Raw genomic sequence first — 17,407 nt, 5'->3', positions numbered from 1 at the left:
TCCTCTACTCCTCCTCTTCATTCTTCTCCTCTTCCTTATCTTCCTTCTCCCCTCCTCCTTCTTTTCCTCTGTCTCCTTGATCTACTCCTCCTCTACCTCGTCTTCCTCCTCCTCATTTTCTTCTTACTCCTCTACCCACTCCTCTTTCTCCTCCTCTGTCACTCCTTCTTTTTTTTCTCTCCTCCTCCTACTCCTCCATCTATACCTCTTCCTCTTCAACCTATTCCTTCTCCTCTTCCTCTCCCTCTTTCTCCTCAATTTGCTCATTTTCCTCTTTCTCTGTCTAATCTACCTCATCCTCCTCTTCCTCTTTTTCCTTATCCTCCTTCTTCTCTTCCTCTTTATCCTCCATTTCCTCCTTCTCCTCTTCCTCTGTCTCCTCAACCTACTCCACCTCTGTCGCCTCGACCTACTCCACCTCTACCTTGTCTTCCTCCTCCACATAGTTGTCTTCCTCCTCCTCCTAACCCCTCCTTCTCTTCCTCTGTCTCCTTAACCTAGTCCTCTTCCTCCCCTTCTTCATCTTCCTCCTCAACCTACTCCTTCTCATCTTCTTTCCTCCACTTATTCTTCCTTCTCTTCCATCTACTCTTTTCCCTCTTCTTGTGCTCATCCTCCACCTCCTCTTTCTCCTCCATCTACCCATCGTCCTCTGCCTCTGTCTCCTTTACCTACTCCTTGTCCTCCTCTACCTTGTCTTTCTCTTCAACTTAGTCCTCTTCAACCTCCATCTTCTCTTATCCCTCCTCCTACTACTCCTTCTCCTCCTCTTCCTTTTCTTCCTCCTCCAACTGCTCTTCTTCTATTCTTCCTTCTCTTCTTCTTCTTCTTCTTCTTCTTCTTCTTCTATCTACTCCTTTTCCTCCTCTTCCACTCCACCTCCTCCTTTTCTTCTTCCTCCTCCTACATTGTAGATCTCCTTTCCCTCCTTTTTCTCCTCCTACACGTACTCCTCCTTTTTCTCTTCCTCTTTCTCCTAAGCCCACTCCTTCCCCTCTTCTACCCTGTCTTCCTTCTGATTCTTTACCTACATTGTATGTCAATTTAAACAAGAGACCCGCGGGTCTAGCGCTCACCTGAGTATCGCAAGTTCACCTTTCACGCAGTCACTAATCTAAATTATTCACAGCTCTACTAAAATTTGACCAGGCATTCTCAAGTAGAAGATGAAAATGTACAATAAGGGCTCAAATTTTTTAAGATTCCTTAATTTGGGGGGATCGGGGGCCCCCTAGTGGTGGGGCCCTCTGGGTGGGGCATGGTGCCCATTTTGATAAATTGAGATCCTGACCCCCTAGGGATGCTACCTGCCAAGTTTGACGAAAATCCATCATGAGGTTTTCAGGAAGAAGATGAAAATGTACAATTCAGGCCCCCATTTGGACCTTCCCAACCCCCTCCCCCCCCCCCCCCCCCCCCCCGCCCCCAAGAGGGGCACCCCTGGATTTGCTATGAACAAACTTCAAACTACAGTCATTAATGTACTCACTCATAGTATTATCTTAGCTCTATAACTTCTGATTCTAGAGAAGATTTTTAAAGATTCCTTCATTTTGGGGGTTTGCCCCCCCCCCCCCCCCCCCCCCCCCCCCGGGGCTCCTGGGAGGGGCATGGTGCCCATTTTAACAAATTGAGATCCTAACCCCCTAGGGATGCTACCTGCCAAGTTTGGTGAAAATTGGTCACGGGGTTCTCAAGAAGAAGATGAAAATGTATAATTTAGGCCCGATTAGGACCCCTCCCCTGGGTCCCAAGGGGGGCACCCCTGATTCTGCCATGAACAAACTTGAAACTACAGTCATCAATGTACTAACTCATAGTATTAACTTAGCTCTATCACTTCTGGTTCTAGAGAAGAAGATTTTTTACAGATTCCTTAATTTTGGGGAGTTTGGGCCCCCTTGGGGGCCCCCTGGGTGGGGCATGGTGCCCATTTTAACAAATTGAGTTCCTAACCCCTAGGGATGCTACCTGCCAAGTTTGATGAAAATCGGTCTTGGGGTTTTCAAGAAGAAGATGAAAATGTAAAAAGTTTACGCACGACGGACGACGGACGCCGGGCGAAGGGCGATCGCAATAGCTCACTTGAGCCTTTGGCTCAGGTGAGCTAAAAAAAAGTGGTTATAAAACAACTGCAAAGGCTAACAAAATATGCTACACCGTTGACAAAATGGTAGATTATGTGAAGTCTACGAAAAGAGTCTCGCAGTGTGGAGAGTGCACTTGCGCAATTTTCAATTAGTCTACTTCTTTCTCCACGCTCACAAAGTAATAAATACATTCTCAGATCTCCAAAGGTCTTTGTGGCATTGCATTGGCCTCAGATCACTTAACTTGTAATCTTCTGCATCATTGACAGCATGTGGGCCTTGAGTTGATGAAGAGACTAGGCACAGAATGGCTTTTTTCAAACTGATGCCGAGAACAATTCTTTGAGTCAATGTCTCACCTCTCCTACACTATGGCTTTTGAGACTGCGCAGGTAGGCCAGCCGCCGGAAGGCCAGGCACAGGACCCCACTGCGTAGCCGGGTGGACGTCCGACAGCTGAAGACCCAGTAGAAGACGTCGCCGCATATCCGGACGATGTTCAGGACAAAGGTTGCTATGACGAGGCCGATCCCGTACCAGACGTTGACCTCCTCCGACTCGGTGTATTCCAAGAGTTTCTCCACGAGAACAGCCTGTAGGACGCATCGTAAACATGGAATAAAAGAGGATGTATCTTTTGTTAATTGCACTCCAATTTCCCACGGTCACCACGCTTCTTTTTTTTTCTTTTTTTTTTTATTCACAAGCAATTCTCACTAAGCCGTTATGTTTGCTCCTTACATTCTTTTGTAAAAGGGCAAACACATCCAGGCACTGACTGTCGATGAATAGGGATTATGTTTCACCTTCCTGGTGCGCATTGTATGCAAGAGGCAATCCTATGAAAGTAAAGTACTGCAGGGATGTCAACCTTGTAGCATTGCAGTATACTGAGGGCTGAAAGGCATACTTTAGGTGGAAAACAGCATTTTTACATTTCTTGCAACAGACACATGATGTAATACAGTACAACATGGAAAAACAGTGTTTGCAATGAAATCTGCAGTATTTCTGGCAAAACCAGTGCACACCAGTACATGCAATACTGCAATGAAGTAAAATGTGGCATCTCTGCTACAGCAATGTTACAAAACCATGAGAATTTGTCTAGGAAATTAGATGTTGGAGTGAAATGTTAACCCAAACATTGGTAGCATAGCATGCCTAGTGACGGCCCAGTGTATGGGAATTAACATGTGGTTCAATCAGAAAGAAGAAACATTTCTCTGCCGTAAAACTGCAGTTGCTTTAAAAAAAACAACACCAACAACCCTGCTAACATTATTCTCACAGGAATAGTTAAATCTTCGTTGTGGAACAAAAGAAAAGCTATGAACAGCAATTTTTCCTGCCAGCTGACTGACTCCCACGCATCAAGTCACGTTGAGTCAATTGGAAATGTCTCCTGGGAATGATGATGATCAGAAATGTCATCGGTTAGGACAGGTTTCAGCCATTGTGAGGGCATCAAGACACTTTTAAAAGTATCAATATTGTGATTCTCCATCATAAAACCGTGAACAAGTCACCAGAAATAGAACTTTAACCCGTTAAGGACGAGTCCCGAGTATACTCGGGCAGGTGTCTGTGGGAAATGCGTGTTGTAGCAAAATCAGCCCGTCCTCAACGGGTTAATTAAGGAAAGACTCAGAAGAAAAAGACACTATGCTTTTAAAAGGGACTGTAAAGTAGGCCTACTGGTCAAGGTGATCCGAGGATTCAGCCTGTAATGTTTTGCGAGATATTTAGAAACCACTCTACAAAATGTTGAAGAGCATACAATTCTAAAAGGAATCACAAATATTTGATGAAAATTGGTTTTGAAATGACTGAGATGTCTGAAAACAAGGAAAAACAGAGATCATAATAAAAGTTGTGGCCTGTCAATTTTTTTTAGGATTGCTTTTTTTGGATATCTCAGCCATTTCAAGGCCAATTTTCATCAAATAAACATTGAATACTTCTTTAAATTACATACACTGTACTCTTTCATATTTCATAAAAGCTTTCTCATTACCTCACCAAAAAAAACTTATAAACCTGAATCCTCACCTCAACCAGTTACAGTCCCTTTGAAATGATTATTAACTCAATATAAATAGCTATCCCCCTACATCTATTAATTAAACAATGGAAAGAAATTAAGTACAAACTCTTAAAAAGTGTTTACTCAGGAAAAAGGCTTTGAAATTTAGGGTCTAAACCTGTAAATTCACATGCTTAGGGCCTCATCGAGCTGTACTCTGTGCAATGAATGGGACAAAAACAAAACAACAAAACAAAACAAAACAGGAAAACCTCTATAGCAACCACAATGAAGGGATTATCGGATTATCAGATTAAGCTGAAATTTTGCGCAATTATATTATAAAGCACATTCTGTTCATGACTACTACTAACTTTCAATGCCGTAGTGTCATCCTTTCAAGAGTTTAGAGTTGAAGGTGAAGAGCATGCAAAGGGTTTTTTTTAGGAAATTAAAAGGGGCCTCAAAAATGGTACTCTAGAAAAACTGCTTTAAAAATCACAATTTCCAATTGTTTTATGATCCTAAATTTCATAATCATGTACAAGAATTGTTCTTTCGGACAAACAAAAAAGATTAACTGCATTGAAGGTTGATCCATTTCACTCATTTTGAATCCTCAGGTAATATCAACGCACCAGACTTTTTGTTGGTTCTGTGATGCATGGTCACAATTCAATGATCATTATGAAGCTTTTTGCAACTTTAATAATGTTCATTTACTGAATTTGCTTTGAATAAGATGCATAAGTCCTCCTTCCCAGGGCAGTGCATTCACCAACATGTCAGTGAAATTTATGGGCAATTCATAAGTTAACAATGCAAGTTGGAAACTTGCCAGATTTAGGCAAGTTTGAGAAAAAATACTTAAGTATATCATCAGAGAGAAACTCTTTGATGATTTACTGGTATATATGGTCTGCAGTCCCTCATACTGCTATCTTGACATTGTGGGGAGTTCAGACAAGCCTGACTGAAAGTAATGTTGGTTGGCAAAACAACATTTGCAAGATATGACAAAATTTCACTGCAAAAAACAATTTTCATTGGCTTGAACGGACTACTTTTTTTTTTACCATTCTCTCAGTGAAAATGAAAACAATAATGATATGATAATAAAGACAATACATCCCTTTATGAGCACTCATATTTAACCCCTAAAAAACATGGCATTTTGCACAGTAATTCACACTTTGCACTAAATTGTGCATGCAAGATATTTTGAATATTATGAAATCAGTACAGAAACAACACATGTGACCGGACACAATTCTTGTATTCTCCCTTAGATACGAAATATATGTTAACATCCGGATGGTGTGCCCAATGCTCATCAAGGCGAGGTGTGTTTTTGGGCAAGAAACATGTGGTATTTTTACTTCGTGAATGAAAACAGTACCACATGAACTACTGCAATTTAGGCATTTGGTATTACGTACCATGGTATTTCACAATGAGAATGGTGTCAACAAATTGAAGGACAAGTCCACCTTCACAGACACGTGGATTGAGTGAATGCAACAATATTACTAGTAGAACACATCAGTGAAAGTTTGAGGAGAATTGGACAACCCATTCAAAAGTTCTGAATTTTTGAAGCTTATGCTCAGTCACTGCTGGATGAGAAGACTACTATATCTTGTGATGTCACATGTGTACAATGATATAAAGAAAAACATAAAGAAAATTCAACATATTCTCACTTGTCTCGCATAATAAAAGAACACTTGACTTGCCTCTTTCAGAAGGCAAGGGGAATAATATTATCCTTAACATACATCAGCGCCAGGTTGAGGAAATGTACACTTTATTGAAAAAATCAAATTTTGTAAAATTCTCTTTATATTTTCCTTATATCGTTGTACGCATGTGACATCACACACTGGTAGTAGTCTTCTCATCCAGCAGTGACTGCATAGATTATTCAAAAATTCATAAGTTTTGAACGGATTGTCCGATTTTCCCCAAGCTTTCACTAATGTGTTCTAATAATATTGCTGCATTCACTTAATCCACATGGGAAGGTGAACTTGTCCTTTAATATGGTATATATCTAATAACCACTGTGTGTACTTCAAATGTGAATACACCTACAATGTACTGCTTGCCAAGGCATTCAGACAGGGCTACCAACTTACCCCCACATGAGTTCAGGAAGGAGCTTTACAGCTCCCAGGGAGGTACTTGCAGCTTGATGTGTATCTCTGTCTAGGCAATAACACTTCCCAGAATCTGGGAGGCTGTGTATTCTTTTGTTGGGACATAGAAATATAAAGTTATATTTATATTTGTTTCACAGAACCCTGTGCAGAAGCTGAAAGACTTGGCAGCTGTGTTTTTGTCATGTAAGCAAGTGTGACAATAACCCTCAAGACTTCAAAAAAGTTACTCTTTTAACTACAGAATTCACAGTCTCCACAGGAATTTGAAATTGGTTGTCACGGTAACAACTAAAATAGTTGCATGTTCTTTGTTCCAACACTATATTCAAGCTCTGATTCACTCTCATCACCTCATTTTCAGGCACTTATCAGGCACTAAATTGAAATTATGATTTCAAAGTTTTTGATTTTAAAAGTTTTTCATTTCCTTGTTACCATATATGGTTCTACAGACTATAGGTTTCACTCACAGGAATGGTCCTCTGCTAATTTCCTTGTGGAAAGTGGTATGCACGTCCTCAGTCTATCCGTAACTCTATCTTATCCAGAACTGTGTCAATGACTTGAACTCAAGTTTACAGTTGATGGACGCTCACAGGAAGTTTAGCTGTCTAAGGGCACAACTCTGATCATGGTCAAATGTATTGTACCATGATGACTCCACGGGCAAGCAAGCATGCTCTCAGATACTGTAGCAAGCATCTCAGATACATGACTTTGAAATGTTTGTATGAATCCCTTGCTATGGAGCATCTAGCATGACTAATCCTATTAATATAATTTTGCTTCTCAGAACATACTATTTTCATCAAAACCCAAGAAAAGCAGAGTAATTTCTTCACATGGTTCAGGAAAACCATATGTTTATGAGAATTCCATCTTGCAACAGATTTGCTAGGAAAACAGTGATTTCCTGGACATATGGCTCAGAGGGCTGTTTGAAGTTTCCTACAGGAAACCATCTTAGATAGATTACTGCCAATCAAAATGAGTTCACTTCTACCAGTAAAAGAAGAATAGGTCTGCTGTACACAATTTGCCGAGTCTTCAGATCTGCCCTGTGAAATCTGCCCTCTGCATCAAACATAACTTTCTCTTCACAGTTAATGCTTCTCTGGTAGAGCAATAACCGGGAATAAACTGTTAAATGTTTCCTGGGAGGAACATAATTCAGCAAAGAGTCTTCTATTGAAGACTCACTGATCTTGTCATGACTCTTCCTTCCTATCGTCAGGTCTGACACAAACAGAAGTGTGCCTGGGTCACCCGTCACCCAGTTTGATGAACTTGTATGACCTTGGGTATCTGACCGACAGAATCTTGGCATAAAAAATGTGCCAAAGGCTGCCTCATCTCAAACTGATAGATTGAGTTTTGTAATGTGTTGTGCTGTGTTTTCACCACTGAAACCCAAATACAATTCTCAGCTATTGGCCTGTTTTTACAGGTGAAATGATTAAAACAAGGAAAAGTAGAAATTACGTGGTGCGTAATACAGCGTACGTGTATATGTCCCCGCCGGAAGTAGCATTTTGTAACAAAATGTGCAATATAGGTAAAAAATCAAGGTTAAAGGTCAAAGAAGTCAAAGGTCAAAATTCTGTGTAGAAGCTTTGAAGCCCTCACCTAGTGCCATCACATAAAGTAAATGGAATCGAAATTGGGTTAGAAATGGCGAAGGAGTACACATTTGTAGCATTTTGTAGCCAATGTACAATATAGGTCAAAAATCAAGGTCAAAGGTCAAAGAAGTCAATGGTCAAAATTCTGTGTGGAAGTTTTGAAGCCCTCAACTAGTGCCATCATATAAAGCAAACGGAATCAAAATCGGGTTAGAAATGGCGAAGGAGTAGCATTTTGTAGCAAAATGTACAATATAGGTCAAAAATCAAGGTCAAAGGTCAAAGAAGTCAAAGGTCAAAATTCTGTGTAGAAGTTTTGAAGCCCTCACCTAGTGCCATCACATAAAGCAAACGGAATCGAAATCGGGTTAGAAATGGCGAAGGAGTAGCATTTTGTAGCAAAATGTACAATATAGGTCAAAGGTCAAGGTCAAAGGTCACAACTGAAATTCTGTGTAGAAGTTTTAAAGCTCCCATGTAGTGCTATCATATAAAGCAAACAGAATCAAAATTGGCTCATAAATGACAGAGAAGTAGCAAATTGAACATTTTGATCACACACGGACGCACACACGGACGCACGGACGGACGCACGCACGGACGGACGCACGGACGCACGGACACACACACGTACGGAGCCCGTTTCATAGTCCCCTGCTCGAACTCGTTCGGCGGGGACAACAACATATGCAAATAGAATAAAAAATAAATATCAAAAAATAAAAAATAAAATGCCTTTAACCCTTTTTTAACAAAGAAGAACCATTTCATTACCAGGAAACCGTTCATGTACTTTTTCTTATATTACACATAAGGATGAAAAACACTCACACCAATATAGAACACTATCTTTTCAATGCTTATATTATGGTTATCTCTCTTCAAAGAAGATTAATACAATAACTTTTCACATAGATTCTTGTAGACAACTCAAAAACATTTACTTTAATAGACTGCTGGCAGGACATTAAAATCTAAAAATAAAGCATGGTTTCACTCAATGAAATTCATAACAACGACAATACCAACAACAACTTCCCAGGTTAAAGAGATGGTATGGACCTCCACTTGTAGTTTGGTTGAGATGGAGGATTCAGGTTTTAATCTTTTACCGGTTACCTAGAAACCACTTATAAAGCATAAAAGATCATAAAAATTCTAGAGCTATTCAAACTTTATTTCATAACAAGGCAAGTGCCAAAATGTGCCTCGCCCTTGTGGTGACCATCCATTCCCCAAGGGACATCTACCATCCAAGTTTAGTCACAAATGGAGTTATGGATCAAAAGTTATGACCCATAATAGAAATGCGCCATAAAAACTTAACATTGGGCTCTAAAAGTTCGTTGACCCATGCTTGTGACCATTGACCTTGTGGTGACCATCCACTTGCCAAGGGACATCTACCATCCAAGTTTGGTCACAAATGGAGTTATGGATCAAAAGTTATAACCCATAATAGAAATGCGGCATAAAAACTTAACATTGGGCTCTAAAAGTTCATTGACCCATGCTTGTGACCATTGACCTTGTGGTGACCATCCACTCCCCAAGGGACATCTACCATCCAAGTTTAGTCACAAATGGAGTTATGGATCAAAAGTTATGACCCATAATAGAAAAGCGCCATAAAAACTTAACATTGGGCTCTAAAAGTTCGTTGACCCATGCTTGTGACCATTGACCTTGTGGTGACCATCCACTTGCCAAGGGACATCTACCATCCAAGTTTGGTCACAAATGGAGTTATGGATCAAAAATTATGACCCATAATAGAAACACGCCATAAAAACTTAACATTGGGCCCTAAAGTTCATTGACCCCTGCCTGTGAGCTTTGACCTTGAGATGACACTCATATATGGTAAAACGTGAAACTTTGTATGACCCCTCTTCCCTCGAAGTTTGACTGCAATTGAAGCCCAGAGTAAAGAGTTATTGAAGTTTTTGTAGCATTACGGACAGACGACGGAAGCATTATTGGACAGACGACGGACGGACGGACGGACGGACGGATGACAGACGGACAGATGCGGCAGGCGATTCCTTAGTCTCCCCTCACCTCCAGTGGGCTCGACAAAAATTAGTTTTGAAATGGCTGAGTTATCCAAAAACAAAGTAAGACAAAGTGGTTGTATGTCCTCTTGTTTTTTAATATCTCAGCCATTTAAAAACTGATTTTCATCAAATAAAGTTTAAATTCTCTTTTTGAAATTCTCTTTTCATTTTCCTTATATCGTTGTACGCATGTGACAACATACACTGTAGTAGTCTTCTCATCCAGCACAGTAGTGACTATGGAGATACTTTAAAAATTCACAACTTTTGAACGGAATGTCTGATTTTCCTCAAACTTTCACCGATGCGTTCTCCTAATATTGCTGCATTTACTAAATCCACATGTATATAAAGGTGGACTTGTCCTTTAAGTGATAGAGCAAGGCTGACCCCAAGTCCCACTGCACTTATTGCAAAAGAGCATGATTGATTGCCACTTCAAAATCAAACAAGCCCCAGATGGCCAACTTTGACTGGAAAAAGAGCCAAAACTCATTCATTCCTCATCTTTTGGATACATGTCTTTGGTGTGTGTTTGACCTCCTTATGATAGAGGTGAGCTGTTTTTGGAACAGGGCTGTGATGAATTAAAGGGTCGGTTTATCTAAAAGTTTTCTGAGGCGAAATCACAATCCTAAATGTGTTTGAGGCATTTTCGGGGTTATAGATAAATGCAAGTTTTGTGTTTTCAAATGCGTTTAGAAACATGATTTTGAAACTAGAATCGCCTTTCTGCGAGTAGATAAATGCAAAGCCGTTTTGAAATGCGTTTATAATGGTGTAAAGCAGCTGCGCTGTGACAACATTCGAATCGCAATTGTAATGACCGATAGATAATGCTGCACCCTGAGAATCGCGTTTCAAACCATGTTCGCAAACACCTTTCCAAACCCATTTTGAAACATGATTCTCTCTCTCAAGTTAGATAAACACAGCCAAAGCTTTTGACAGGATGACTCTCTGACTTGAGAAAAGTCTGGAAAATTTCATACATCAAAGCATCATCAGTTTTGTCAAATACAGAATGTGAGCAATGGACAAAGGGATCTATGGTACACATTTAGGAAAGAAGTTTCCTCAAAAGTCTGGATGAAAATGGAAAGAGAAAACTGGTGCATTGTACATGTACTGCTAATGCTTCTCTGCATTTTAACCCATTCCACACTGAATTCCCAAACCTCCATGGACTTGATACACAGGCCACCAGGTTCCCGTATGTGGAATGGGTTAAGTGAAAATCATGTCTCAAAGAAGAAATTATGAGGAACACATAGCATCACCACATTCAACAAATCTGGAGAAATGTGTGCAATATCGGACAAATTGAAAACTTTGCCCATTTGGAAGACAGTAAATCATTAATAGAGCATGGCATGAAATTCAAATACAGGCTTTAAAGAAAAGTTACTTTCATATGGCTACTTTCTTGGCACCTGCAAAGTACAGTTATTCCCATAACCCTTCAAGTCCATAACATAGAGCCACAGCTGGAGAGTTTGGTGCTGTATTCTCAGTGGCCACAGATTTTTTTATTTTTTTATTTTTTATTTTTTTTGGGGGGGGGGTGGGTGAAGGATCACTGGTAACCCCCCTCCATGGCGCCTGTTTCTTCATTGTAATTTTATCACCCATCGCTAGTGTTTCGAAGGGTAGTATAGAGACAAAAAAAAAAAGTTTCCATTTGAGTCATCACTTTATACTCATGCAATTGTGTGTTTTGGTTTTCGAGTCTTTGAAAATCCTCTTTATAATACCAGTAGTTGCTTGATTCAGAATTGTTTTTTTTGTTTTTTTGTTTTTTTTTTTCAATTTGCAGCTTATCTTTAGAAATCAAAGTTCCTGTGTGTTTTCTCAAATTGACACATTTGTAAAAATTTTGTTCTGATTTTGTGCTGATGTAATAAATCTAACCCGGTACAATCTAATCTTTCTCAATTCTGATATACATGTATGTATGCAATAAACTTAAAGATGCTAATTTACTGATAAGTTGATAATTTCTGCAGGAAAGTTCTTCCAGTACTGAATGAGTTAAACATAACTTGCCATGTTAGGAAAAACCCTGAAGTGTCTTGGCGAGTTGGGGTGGTAATCTTTAACAATTTGGGAGCTGCCAAATGCAAGCGTTATTCAGCACTAAATAATAACACCCTCCCCAGGGCATAAAGTAGGAAAGGTCACGAACACAATAGAACATGTTTTGCTGTGTTTGTAGTCCTGCGCAGTAGTCGCTACGTATTAAATCATGCATGCAGTGGCACATATTTCCCTCTGGGCCTGTAGTTGACAGAATGACTCCATCTCTACCTCACTGTTGTGTTGTGCTGCTACAGCATCAATTCCGATGCATATGACTTTAATACTCAAACAAATGTGACTCAGCATCACAAAACCAACAAAAAGTCCCCAGACATGGATTTTTAGTTAAGGGCAGATTCTGAAAGAGCAGACTCTAAGCTTTAAAATGATGTATAAAAGTCAATTCAAATGGACTCCCCTAACCTATCTACATAAATACTGGAAAGAAAGCACACAATCTGGAAAAGTGTGAACTGAGAAAAGAGGCTCTGAAGTACAGGGTCTATTCAAGTGTTTATCTTTACCAAGCCGTGCTAGCTGTGTGATGAGAGGGACAAAACACAGGATGTAAACAACAGGAGCAAAAACAATGAAGGGATTATCAGCTTAAGCTGAAATTAAGCATTTTCTTGATTAACACATTCTGTCCATAATCAATGCCAACTTTCAAAGCAGTAGCATTAATCTTTTAAAAGTTATTAGACTTGAAAGTGAAGAGTATGCAAAGGATTTCAAGAAATGAATAGGGGGCCTCTAAGACATACCTCATCATTCTACTCTCCCCCCCCCCCCCCAAAAAAAAAGGGTTGTAGAAAAACTGCTCAAAACATACTTTCCCATTCATGTTATGATCCCAAACTTAAGAATAACGTAGAAGGAGGATAGCTCTTTTAGAAAATTTGACAAACTCGAGATTGACTCGGTTGACCCATTTCATCTTTTTTGAGTCCTCATGTAAATTCAAGGGGTGTGACCTTTTTGTTCGTTTTGTGATGCATGGTCACAAATGATCTGCCAGCATGTACAGGTTTATCTCCTTCTTCTTCTTTGTAACTTTGCCTTCTTCCCTCATACATACAGTCTACCATGAAGTGTGCAATGCAGCTCAATGAATCTGCTGTACAGTACTGACAAGCTCATGTACATTGAAATTTTATCACTCAAAACGCAAGGACTTTCATGACAGCATATTTTCGCCGTTGGCAGCCATACATTGTAAGATTAATTCAGCATACGGCGTATCGGGTATAGATCTCACCAAACAGTCGGGGGCAGCAAGTGAGCATTGATACAACCCACTCACCACCACCAACATGATACTGGATTCTGGTACTCGAAAATAATTCCACACATTTTCATTTTCTATGAAAAGAACACAATTCCTTCCACACACTACTAACATATGTTGAGCACAATATTATTCCCCTTTCCACCTAATGAAGGAGATACACATCAAAGACACATGCCATCACCTCACAACTTGCCATATTGTTGTACGTATGTATACACAAAATCTTGAAATTTCCAGGGTTTTTTTTTTTTTCAAATGCATTTAGGCCCAGTCTCAAATCCTAACATTACTGACTGATTATTATTTTTGTATATGACCAATGAATATTATGAGGCGAAATCATCATCAGCTTACTCATTTGCATATTCATATCAACTGTTCAAGAACTGTTTTGCCAAAATCATTGAACCTTCACAATTTTATACATTCCATAATTTTCATCAGATTTTGATCAAATTTTTACTGTTGAGCTTATAAAATCTTACTCTTTTCTTGTGTCATTTTTAAAACCCTGAAAATAAGATTCTCTTCATAAGCTGGTATATTGTAGAGGTAGGTAATTAACACCTTTCCGCAAAATAATAAAGCAGGAAAACTTCAGTATGATGGAGAGGGAAACAGTATTACAGATTTCCAGTTGATACTCTGCTCCTCCACCCCCCCCCCCAAAAAAAAAAAAAAAAAAAATCCAAACGTTGTTCCTGGTACAAAAGGGACTGTATTCTTGAGTGATGTAGGGCTTAATAGTTTTTTATTTCTTTTTTATTCAAAAGCTCTGAGGGGTTTTTACACTAAGATTTCACAAACAAAGTTGGAAGACGGTATTCTTCAAAAATGCAAAATTTTGTGACATTTGGAAAAAAGATACAACCTTTAATGGTCCACAATGTTCCTTCAAAGCTGAAAATCTCCTCTTTCACACTCTGACCTCTGCTAAAAACTTTGTGTGGCTTTCTTGACGCTGGAGCATTGAAATGAAATGAGAAGAGCAGGATGGCTGGGCTTACCGCAGTGATAAAGGTGGCCATTGTTGACACCACCAGTGCCACCAGGCTGATGATGGTCCGGGTCAAAGTGAAGCGAACCGCCACCCGTACCATGGATGCATCTTTCTCCCCCTTCCTCTCAAGCTCTTTCAGCCACAGACGCTCAAATCTACATATTTGGAAATGGGGGGGGGGGGGGGAGGATTTCAAGTAAATAAAATCATAACTTTAACGTTGCGTAGACTTTATGTTTGCAACAACGATACAGAGAGTGACTTTAGATGTTATTATGCTGTTGTAAGATTTAACCCTAACTAGGCCGGGGGGGGGGGGGGGGGGGGGGGCCTCCGAGGCCCCCCCCTACACGTTTCGCGCGATGTATCGCTATCGCGAGAAGCTATCGCCGCGACGTTTCATGACTTTTTTCTTTCAAGTCTTCCGCATCTTTTGACACCAAATTTGCGATGCCCGGGTGTGCGGTTCCGAAGTTGCGCATAAATATGCACGTGCATGTCAGACCAAAAATTGCTCAAAAACGTGAATTTGTGTACAATTTCAATGCAAACTGTGTTTCCAGGCAAATTTCATAAAAGCATGATTATTTTGGGGTTTTATTGATTAAAATCAATTAATAACGCATTTCTTGTTCAGAACAATGTCATGGACAAATTTCATCGAAAAAACAATGAAAAACATAAAGTCGAAAAAACAAAGAAATACATAAGAAATTAAAAAAACAATAAAATACTTAGGCAATTTTTTCTGATTGCGCAATTTTTTTCTCTTACATTTGCTAAGGACACTAAAAAGAATATTTACACAAAAAATGTGCCTGTTTTGAGCTTTATTTAGTGATTTATACCAAATTGTCTGATTTCATGCATCATTATGCATAAATTAGCATAATTTAGTGTAAATGATAATTTTTGACAAAATTAACTTCATGGTACTTTAGATTACGTCATAGGCAATGCATGTGCCAATTTTCGTCGCGATCGCGCGGTCGACGGCCGAGATCCGGAGGGGGGGCCTGGGAGGCCCCCCCCCCCCCGGCTCTATCATCTACCTGAATAGCCCGGCCTAGTTAGGGTTAAATCTCCTGTAAACTTCTGAAAATCCAAACCTTACCGGTTTTTTCAACCTTTCATGTGGTGGGTGTAATAGTCATGCTAAAAATGGCACTTTGGTGCTTCATTTCAAATGCAGGGATCCTGACATTCACAAATCAAAATTAGGGGGTGGGTCCAAGTGGTAGTGAGGGAGATACTTGTGTGTGTTACATCAATCTCAACAGGTAAAGAGAATTTCAAAATCAGGGGGCTGTCATATTCTCTTAATCGCATGAAGAGATAATGTTACTTGATACATGGAGCCTCCGGCATAGTCAGGAAGACTTCGCAACTAAAGTGATCATAAACCTTGAAAATTTGTGAACCTAATCACTTTTGCAAACCAATGCAACAAGGTGGCTCAGGCTGTAGTATATCTGCCTTTCAATCCTATGGCTCAGATTCACACTCAGGTTTAAATCCCAGTGAGTTTTGCTAAGCAATATGTTGCGTGTTGCATATCCTGTCATCCCTGTCTAGTATTAGGCAAAGCACTATGTCCCTCAGGTAGGACACAAAATGCAGGTCCCATGTATGAAAGAGTGATCACGAACACACATCTAATAAAAGATCCTACTTCACTGACTCACTACTTACAACTGGACCCCATGAAAGAATACAAGCACTATTATATTGCAATTGAATACAAGCTATGCAGAAATCTTGTCTTGTACAGATGGAAAATAACAAACAAACAAACAGACAAAGACAAAAACAAATACAAAAACAACAAATTAACTAACTAACTAACTAACAAACTAACAAATTTTCCTCCCACCTCTTTCCATTGTAGTCACCCCTGTCCAGGTCAGACATTGTCCAGAGGTCGGAGTACTCCAAGGTACGCTTGTACGCCTTGTAAAACAGCGGTGTCATCCATGACAGCCAGACAAAGGACATGAAACCGCAGTGGTCCAGAGGAGAATATTCCTCATTCCTGAAACAGAGTGGCAGGCAAAAGTGAGACAAAAAGGGTTAAAGGGGTCGTATAGTTTTGGTTGAGACCTAACTTCAGGTTTTTAACATTTTTTTTTTTTGGTGAGATAATGAGAAACCTTTTATGAAATATGAAAGAGCATGTAATTCCAAGAGGAATTCAATGTTTATTTGATGAAAACTGGTTATGAAATGGCTGAGATACCCAAAACAGAGCAATACTAATAAAGTGTGGGACCCACATTTTATTATGATTGCTTTGTTTTTTGGATGTCTTAGCTATTCCAAAACTGATTTTCATCAAATAAGCTTTGAATTACTCTTAGAATGGCATGTTCTGTACCATTTCATAAGTGGTTATTTGGTATCTTGCAAAAACTTAAAAGCCAAATCCTGAGCTCCACCAATACTGTACCATCCCTTTAAGGTTTATGTGATGATCATATCTATTCCTTTCTCTTGATCATATCTATTCCTTTCTCTTAGAATTTCAGTAGAGAATGAAGATCAATCCTCCCACTCTATGCAGAAGGTAACAGAAAGAGAGGAGGGAGTATGAATGAGTTAAAGAAATTGGTATGTATCTGATAACCCAGTGGAAAATACTCTTCACTTCTGGAAAAAAAAAAAGAAAAAAAAGAAGGAGGACTTTCAGATTTATGGAAAGCTTGTCAATGTGTATGGAGTATGTCTAAACACATGTTCCATGCTTGTGGGGTAGTTGGTTTGACCAAAAAAAAAAAAAAAAAAAAAAAAAAAATCACATGTGACCGAGCATCACAAAACCAACGAATTGTACATTGTAGTTGCATGATCTGATTTTATGTGATGACTCAAAAATGGTTATATGGGTCAACCTTGTTATTTTTTTTTTCTTCTGAAAAGCAATTATTCATCTTTTCTGTTCTTAAGCTTAGGATCACAAAATTGGGATTTCCTTTTTTTCAGTCTTCCTTAAACACTTTTTTTTTCTATCTGACCCACATTGTACGCTCCCTCGGATTTATGGATTCGCAGCAAGAGAAACCCCTTACACATTTTTCAATTTT

At 39.4% G+C, this 17,407-nt stretch overlaps 1 protein-coding gene across 1 annotated transcript in view; it reads right to left on the bottom strand.

The window, feature by feature from the left end:
• Nucleotides 1-14,438, bottom strand: part of LOC140244227 (ATP-binding cassette sub-family C member 5-like) — a 64,781-nt gene extending 50,343 nt beyond the window's left edge. The window contains exons 1-2 of the mRNA XM_072323862.1: nucleotides 14,335-14,438; nucleotides 2,450-2,683 (exon numbers count right to left, since the gene is read on the bottom strand). Of these exons, the coding sequence (XP_072179963.1) occupies nucleotides 2,450-2,683; nucleotides 14,335-14,427 (327 nt within the window). The 5' untranslated portion in view covers nucleotides 14,428-14,438. The remainder of the gene's footprint in view (nucleotides 1-2,449; nucleotides 2,684-14,334) is intronic.
• Nucleotides 14,439-17,407: the final 2,969 nt, after the last annotated feature.

Source organism: Diadema setosum, chromosome 21, assembly GCF_964275005.1.
Source record: "Diadema setosum chromosome 21, eeDiaSeto1, whole genome shotgun sequence".
Taxonomy (NCBI): Eukaryota; Metazoa; Echinodermata; class Echinoidea; order Diadematoida; family Diadematidae; genus Diadema; species Diadema setosum.
Note: the sequence above shows the minus strand (reverse complement) of the source record. Positions and strands in the feature narration are given on the sequence as shown.